At 64.6% G+C, this 8,212-nt stretch overlaps 1 protein-coding gene across 3 annotated transcripts in view; it reads left to right on the top strand.

Annotated features, from left to right (window-relative positions):
- The window catches only part of LOC103680736 (collagen alpha-1(XVIII) chain), a 97,976-nt gene that overhangs the window by 76,780 nt on the left and 12,984 nt on the right, over positions 1–8,212 (top strand). For all 3 annotated transcript variants that reach the window (XM_040621793.1, XM_040621794.1, XM_040621795.1), the window contains 12 exons: positions 2,501–2,527; positions 3,294–3,329; positions 3,949–4,020; positions 4,324–4,359; positions 4,655–4,744; positions 5,159–5,188; positions 5,270–5,296; positions 5,553–5,615; positions 5,862–5,936; positions 6,748–6,774; positions 6,995–7,048; positions 7,310–7,384. In XM_040621793.1, the coding sequence (XP_040477727.1) occupies positions 2,501–2,527; positions 3,294–3,329; positions 3,949–4,020; positions 4,324–4,359; positions 4,655–4,744; positions 5,159–5,188; positions 5,270–5,296; positions 5,553–5,615; positions 5,862–5,936; positions 6,748–6,774; positions 6,995–7,048; positions 7,310–7,384 (612 nt within the window). The remainder of the gene's footprint in view (positions 1–2,500; positions 2,528–3,293; positions 3,330–3,948; positions 4,021–4,323; positions 4,360–4,654; positions 4,745–5,158; positions 5,189–5,269; positions 5,297–5,552; positions 5,616–5,861; positions 5,937–6,747; positions 6,775–6,994; positions 7,049–7,309; positions 7,385–8,212) is intronic.

Genomic DNA, 8,212 nt, shown 5'->3' with positions numbered 1-8,212 from the left:
CCCCCCCCCCCCCCCCCAGCAATGTGCTCTGCACACACCTTGCAGACCTGGAAGGAACGTCTCAAGCGCGTGCTCTGGGGGTCTCCCAACATTGTTTTGTTTTTATTTTTATTTTATTTTCCTGACTCAGCAGAATAATGTATTTCTTGCTTGGCTAACAGCCCTGGGCAGGTACTCGGGTCAGGGATGTGGCTCTCTTTCATTGCTGTGATTCGGGGCTGTCGGCTCCTTCCGCCTCGCGCTGTACCACCCGTGGGTCGCTCACGTGACGTGGGAGAACCCGCGGTGGTACAGCCACGCCCAGATTGGCAGGGGGTACGGGAGAGAGTCGCTGTGCCCGCGGAGAATAATGGCTTCTAGTAGAGAGCCAGAGGTCTCCTCGTCCGTCCTTCTGGTCCCCTTCGTCGTTTTGTTTTTAAAGTGGCTACAAGCATCTCCGAGAGTCAGAACAGCGGCTGTTGGGTTTGCTTTGTGCCACGTCGTTTCTCTCGCTGGCTTTGCAGATTTGTTAAAAAGCATACGAGGAAAGTGGGTGCACGGGGGATGCGGTGGCTTCTCAGGGCTTAGCCAGAAGTGGGGACATCCTCTCTCCCCTCCTGTGCAGGGAAGCAAGGGTGACCCCGGCCCCGCTGGTGCTCCTGGGGAGATCGGCTTGGCAGGAGCCCCCGGACCAGCTGGACCACCAGGGCCCCCCGGACCCCCCGGGCCACCAGGACCAGGACTTGCTGCGGGGTTTGTAAGTACCAGTTGCTGCCGTCTCCCCGGCCAGCTCTGGGCACCCCACACTGACTGGCGGTCTCCCCAGCCCCACGGTGGAGCCCGCGTCCGAGCTCCCGTCCGAGCCACAAGCTCACTGAACTCGGTACTCACAGCCCTGCCTGACTCCCGACCGTGTCGGCGCCTGGACAGTGCCACTTGGTGGAACCGTGGGCCGTGGGAAGGAGCAGCTGCCCATTTCCTCAAGCGGTCACTGCTCAGGACCGTGTCTGCTGCGTGCTGGGCGAAGGCCGCTCCCCGGGACAAAAGCAGAAACCAGACACTGTCAGACAGCCAGGCCCCCAACACGTGCTCCAGCCACAATAACCTACACTCAGGAGGGCTGCCCGGGCCCAGCAGGGTCCCTGCTTCTTATCCTTGGGCCAAGGATGCCTGCTTCCAGGTGACCTCGGCCCTTGGAGCCCGTCCCGCTCAGCTACGGCTGAGTCCACGCCAATCCCTGGCTCGAGAAGGGGTCTCTTCCCATAAGAGACACCAGCCTAAGCGGCCCTCCTGTGATCTCTGCAGGATGACATGGAAGGCTCCGGGGGACCCTTCTGGTCGACGGCTCAAGGAGCCAGCGGGCCACAGGTACTGCCCTCGTGGGGCTTGCTCTGCTCTCAGGGAGGGGGCGTCCCTGGGATCAGCCCCTGAGTGGGAACCAGCAAGGCCGCTGACTCCGGGCACCGTCCACCCTCGGGGCCTTCAGGACAGGAGTGGACCCTGCATGGGGGACGTGCTGCTGGTGGTACAGCGAGTGGACCGGGGGAGGGGGGCACGATGAGCCCTTAAAGACGGGTCTTTCTGGAAAGTAGCAGTCCTCCAGTCTCTCTATGGCTCCGATTTGGGGACATAATAAACTTTTGACCTGAGTAGAATTTTTAAAGTAAAAACGGGCACATTCCTGTGAAACCCATTTCGTTCTGCTGTTAACGCCTGTGCGGGTCAGGACTGGGTTTAGCCGGAGCCGCCGACACCCAGGAGTGCCCAGGCCTAAGGACAGGTGGGGGGCACGTCCTGGGGGGGCAGTGCCTCTGTCGCCGCCACTGGACACGCGGGACGCCCTTCAGCCAGCATCTGCTGTGGCCCCCGTCCGTCCACCTGGTGAGGGCGAGCCACCGGCAACGTTAATGAGAATCTTATCTCGGGCAGAAACGAATCCCCTGATAAGTTACATGCTGTTTCATTTCGTGTCTTTCCTTTCACATACTAGAAATCCTGGTCTTTAGCGGTAGCAGTTAGCTGCCCAGACATCCCGTGGGCTGTGACCTGTGACAGGTCATTCTTGCTGTGACCTGAGGGCGAGGAACTGGGTGGGAGGTGGCAGTGAGGTCTCAGGAGCACGAGTCCCATCCCTCTTTTCGGGTCCTAGACCCAGATAAACAGATCCAAAGCCCCTTGACCCTAGAAGGGTCGGCAGGACTGTTTTATGACCGTGGAGGTGATGGAGACCCTCGGGCGTCACAGCAAAGCTGCGGCCGCCGGTGCCCAAAGCAGGACCGAGGGCGGCAGTCGGTCTGCTCAAATGCACTTACCCTCCAGTCCTGTCGAATGGCGGCCGACCCGGCGGTGAGCACCAGGCGTGCCTGCCCCTGCGGCCGGGCCGTGTGCTGCCTGAGGGGTCCGGGGGGCGCCGAGGACAGACCACCCCTCCTGCGACTGCGACTGCGCGGGGCTGCTGGCGCCTGCGGAAGGAAGGCCCTCCCTGCAGGGTCTCAGGCTCTGTTCCTTCTCTGCCCCACAGGGACCGGCCGGCCCGCCCGGGGTCAAGGTCAGTGAGCGCACCCCCCCCACCCCCCGCTAGACGGTTAGCAGTTCACTGGGCAGTTTGTGAACTACGGAAAACCCTAGCGGGAACGACAATCACGCACCGCCCGTCCCGAGCTTCCGTGTTGGGGGGCACCGTTCTAAAGCTGAGTGGTCCCTGCCTTCATGCATCTGACCTGGGGAGACAGAGGAACCTGCCCCCTGCCACGCTTCCCAGGCTCTGGGGCAGCGGGGTGGCGCCCCGGGACTCCTCCCACCTCCCTGCTTTGCTCTCTGCTCCCGAGCCCTGTCCCTGGAGGACACCAGCGCCCACCCCTCCCCGGAGGTGGCTGGGGGGAGGGGCTCCCAGGAGACCCCCTTGGGCACGCCATGCCCCCACAGACACACGGGTTCGAGGGCGTGCAGGGTCCACCGAAGGGTGTTTTAGGAAGTTCCTTTGATGAATGTTGTTTTAGAAGGTTTTGCTTTGATTTGTACGTCGGGAAGGTTGCGTTTTAGAAAGACATGTTTGCTGCTTTCTTACGAGTGGAGACATCTGGTGCAGCCGCTCCTTGGAGCAGACGGATGGGGTGGCTTCCAGAACGGTGTAGGCTGCCCGTGCTAGCCCCACTGTCGCCACATAGCCCCCCCCCCCCGCCGTCCCGGGACCCTGAGGGGCCACCCGCATCATTAGCCCTCCCTTCCTTCCTCCTGGAGGAGAAGGAGGGTGGACACCGCGTGGGGGTGGGCTGCCATGCTCCGCACTCATGGGGCCCCTTCTCCCACTCTAGGGGGATCCTGGAGTAACCGGACCACCGGGCGCCAAGGTAAGAAAGAGCCTTTTCTCGGGTTCAGGAAATCAGGGATCTTTACCAGCCCCAGTCAGGAGCAGGGAGGGGCCCCATCGGCCCCATCGCCCATCCCCCTGGAGCCACAGCGACTAAGGATGAGGTTGTGAGTGACCTCAATGCCAGACCGGGGTCATTCTCCCTCTGGTGCTTCCTTGTGCTGTTGGCCTCAGCCTTCATTCCTTAGAGTCCAAGATTGTCCCAAGGGCACCCACCCCCAGGGCAACTCCCAGGACACCCCCAGGACACTGACCCCCCCAGGACGTCCCCACCCCAGGACACCTGCCCCTGACACCCCCCCGGGCACTCACCCCCAGGACGTTCCCACCCCAGTACACGCCCCTACCCCAGTCCCCAGGACAGACTTCCTTCCGGCTCCAGGGTGTGAATGTTGGGAACCACAGGGGTCTGTCCAAACATGCCCCCCTCCTTCTCTGCCCCTTGGGGCTCCTAAGGGGGAGGCTGGAGGCGACTGGGCTGAATAGCCCTCAGGGGTGTGAGCGGGTGACCCCCAGAAAGCCTGGCCTGCCCAGCCCCCCGGACACCAGGGTTCGCTGGGCAGTGGGCTGACACTCGTCTCTCCGTGTGTTGGGTACAGGGAGAAGTCGGGGCCGATGGACCTCCCGGGTTCCCCGGCCTCCCTGGCAGAGAGGGGACGGCTGGAGCCCAGGTGAGTGTCTCCCTAGGACTGCGGGGGGCGGGGGTGGACCACCCCCCAGGAGCGGCTCTGATGAAGCCGGCGCCTTGGTGTGGTCTCTGGGGGTTCCTGACAAGTTCTCTGTACCCCGAGGGGCTCAGAGACCCTGGCTCCATGGGACATGGGCTGGGGGTGCAACTGCCTGGCTCGCCCCGTCTTCCCCAGGAAGGAAGAGCTCTCCACATCTTCACTCAGAGCTGGTGCTGGTGGGTGGGGTTTCTGGGGAGGGGGCTCAGGTTCTGTTTAAGGTGATCTGTTTCCTTTCCATCTCTGCAGGGACCCAAAGGAGAAAAAGGGACCCAGGGAGAGAAAGTGAGTTGGGGGCTCAGGATCCCCAGGCAGGGCAGGTGCATGGCCAGTCCTCGGGGGCCGCCTGCGTGGCCTCGGAGACTCTCAAGTCTGGGGTGCTGGCTTGGAACCTGCCTTGCTGGGATGGGGGGGCTCTCAGGGCTGCCGTCCTCAGCCCCGGGCACCTCCTCACACCCTGTGGGCTCCAGGAACCCCTTCCAAGGCCTGGGTGGGTTTGGGGGTCCCTTCCAGAGCTGCCCTGACAATCCAGAGGCCCCCGCAAGCAATGTGAGTTCCGGACACCGGCTTTCTCTTCCAGGGCGACCCAGGGAGGGACGGAGTGGGGCAGCCTGGCCTCCCTGGACCCCCCGGGCCCCCGGGGCCTGTCGTCTACGTGTCGGAGCAGGATGTAAGGACACCGCATGGCCGGGCAGGCACTCTGCCTGCCCTGCCCCCAGCACTGGCCGGGGGGTGCAGGCCCAGCTTTCTTTTTTTTTTTTTTTTAAGATTTTATTTATTTATTTATTCGATAGAGATAGAGACAGCCAGCGAGAGAGGGAACACAAGCAGGGGGAGTGGGAGAGGAAGAAGCAGGCTCATAGCGGAGGAGCCTGATGTGGGGCTCGATCCCATAATGCCGGGATCACGCCCTGAGCCGAAGGCAGACGCTTAACCGCTGTGCCACCCAGGCGCCCCCAAGGCCCAGCTTTCTTGCAGTTAGTTTTGCGCGGTTTTGTGGATCCTGCCCGAGGAGCTGGATTTTCATCTTAACGTGTTGTCTTTTGCTTCCTTCCTCGGTTCTGTGTTTCTCCGGTGCCGACAGAGAGCGCTGGCAAGCGTGCCGGGACCCGAGGTAGGTGGGAGCCGTCCCCCGTGAGAACCACAGCCCGCGTCTACGCGCCGCCCTGAACTGACCCGCCCCTCTCTCCCGCAGGGCCGGCCGGGGTACGCGGGCTTTCCTGTAAGTGGCCGCTCAGCCCGTCCTGCACCGGCCGGGAGCCCCTGGCAAGCCCAGTGCCGGAGGGTGCCCGCAAAGCCGAGGAACCTCCCGGGTCCTGAGCAGAAGCCCCCCGGGACCAGGGCGGAGTCTTGGGGTGGGGGTCTCAGGGCGAAGTGTCCCGGGCCCTCCTCCACCTGACACGGGTCGGGACCAGGAGGCAGCCGTGGGGGGGACAGGGCCCCTCACGTGGCCCTCATTCCTGCCTGTCTCCCCACAGGGACCGGCCGGGCCAAAGGGAGATCTGGGCTCTAAAGGCCAGCGGGGCCTCCCGGGACCCAAGGTGAGAGGCTCGGGCGCCATCTGCCCAGGGACCACCCCCTCCATGACCCTGGGGGGTGGACACGTGAGCCGTGGCCAGGAGCACGGGACTGATTCTGACTCACTGTGGCCCATGGAGGCCTCGCAGAGATGCCCCTACCTCAGAGCCCAGGAGGGGAGGCCCCCACTCACCACGCTCTAGGGCATGGGGGTCAAGGACCCCCCTTCCCCAGAGCCAGCCTCATGCCTGCCCCCTGCGCTGTTCCAGGGCGAGAAGGGCGAGCCGGGCCCGGTCTTCAGCCCTGATGGCAGCATGCTGGCCCCCGCCCAGAAAGGGGCCAAGGTGAGTCGGGTGCCTGGGACAGCTCACCTTTGTCCAGGCCGGGGAGGGGCATTTCCAGGGGCTGTGGGGGGCCCTGAGAGAGGCCAGTTCCTGCCCAAGCGTGAGAGCTGCTCCTGAGCAGGGTTCCGGAAACTTCTGTAGCCTGGACCCCTGGCCCTTTCCTATCTGTCCCTCGGTCACAGTCACACTGGGAAGGACCTCGAGGTCCTACAGAACTCTGCATGCCCAGCCCAGCCACCACCGACCGGCCCCTGGTTCTCCCCTGCCTGTCATCTGAGCCCACCCTGCAGACGGGCTGGGGGCTCTCGGGGGTGGGAGTGGGGTCCAGCACAGGCCTTGCCTGCAGAAGCTGCCCCGCCCTGAGGATGCTGCTGGCCCTCAGCCTCTGGGGGTTGCCGCTGGGGTGGGGTCCCAGCCGTCCTCCCTTAGGAGGCTCAGGAGTGGGTCGAGGGGACTGTGCCCCAGGTCCCCCACCCCCAGACAGGCTCTGGGAGGGTCTGGGGAGGAGCTGGACCCGGATTCGGTGGCCGTGGGGGACAGTCCTGTAGGGGCCCCGAAGGCTCCCTGGGTTGTTTGGGGGTGGGCCGTGGCACTTTGGATCTCCAGGCCCAGAGAACTCTGCCAGCCCTGAGGTCGGGGGGGGGGGGCGCCACGGTGGGCCTCATCCATGCACCCCTGGAACAAAAACCCCAATCCAGAGCGTGCTCCCTGCTGCCATGGCCTCCCCTCCTGGTATTGTCAGAGCCCCTCGGGCGCTGCCTGGTGGGCGTGACCTGCGGCCATCTGACGGTGCCTCTGGTTTTCTGTGCAGGGAGAGCCTGGCTTCCGAGGACCCCCGGTGAGTAGGCCCACAGCTCCCCACAGTGAACGCTCGTGTGCAGTGTGAAACGACACGCCGAGCCGCTGCAGGCGCCTGTCACGGCCCGGCTGCTGAGTGGGCGCGGGTGGCCTGAGAGCACCACGGCTGCACCTTTCAAACAGGGAGGCGGGTGGTGGGTGGGAGGCCACTGCTGGGGCTGGTCTCTGCTCACCTGAAAGATGGCTCCTCCTTTCTGCAGGGTCCCTACGGACGGCCGGGGCACAAGGGAGAGATCGGCTTCCCCGGGCGGCCGGTAAGGACCTGGCGTCTCATGCCGCGCGTGGGCAGCATGAGGGAGGGGAGTGGACGCCAGTCCCTCCCGTTGCCCTGCCCCCGGGACCGTCCCTGCGTGAGGACAGCTGTCTCCAGGACGAAGTTCAGGGATGCCCAGCTCTGGGGCGGCTGGGGCTGGAGGGGCTGGCACCTGGGGAGACCCTGGGTGGGGACCGAGAGCGGGCGAGGCTGGGTGTGAGCCGGCGGCAGCAGCAGCCCCCACGCCTGTGCTCTGCCCCAGGGTCGCCCAGGGATGAACGGATTGAAGGGGGAGAAAGGGGAGCCAGGACACGCCAGCGTCGGCTTTGGTGTGAGGGTGAGTGTCCCCCAAGGGGCGATGGCAAGGCTGGGACACCCAGGGGCACGGGGGGTCCCTGCATTGTGACCACGCTGACACGAGGACCCCACACCCGTGCACGCACGCACACATCAGCCCAAGCCGCCGGGCCCGAGATGCCGCATGGCTCTGTCGGAAGGGCATGGCCACTTCCCGACGTGCCCTCCCTGCCCACGGCGGCAACCCTTCCGTCGGCACCACGGCGGGACTCAGCGCATCTGCCGGCCTCCGTGCGGGGCTTTATTTGGTAGCTTGGGCATTTTTAATCGTGTCTCCCTGAGAGGTGCCCTCCAGAGGCAGGACCTGCTCGCGACCCCGCGGCCGGGGGCCCTGCCAGCCGCCTGGCCCACTCGGTGACTTTGCTCCTGGAGGCCCAGCCCCCACGCGGGGGCACAGGGGTCCTGAGGCCAGCAACTCAGGCAATCCCCGCCTTTCTGGTTTTGCCATCACTGTGGCCTCCATCCTCCCGTGGCCTAAACGTGGCTGCTGCCTTGTGAAGGATCAAGAAGTAGAGGCCACATCCCCTGGAGTTCTGAGGTAGCGAGAGAACGCTGGGTCAGGGTCACGGAGAAGGAAGACGGGCTCTTGGATTCCTTTTGCGCGTGGGTCCAGGACGCAGGTCACTTCCAAAAGAAGCCCTTGGCACACTGCCCGGGTCGGCGCTTTGCTCCCTTGTGGTGAATAAGTGAAGTTCACACGCAAGCTCTGCTGGCACGGGCCTCCGGGGCTGTCCCTGTAACCTGGAAACACCCAGACTCCGGCTCGGCGTCCACGCCCCCGTCCAGTCCTGTTCCCCACGGCTCCCAA

The sequence above is a fragment of the Ursus maritimus genome, unplaced genomic scaffold (genome assembly GCF_017311325.1).
Source record: "Ursus maritimus isolate PB19 unplaced genomic scaffold, ASM1731132v1 scaffold_4, whole genome shotgun sequence".
NCBI classification, from domain to species: Eukaryota; Metazoa; Chordata; class Mammalia; order Carnivora; family Ursidae; genus Ursus; species Ursus maritimus.
This window is presented reverse-complemented; position numbering and strand designations above follow the sequence as displayed.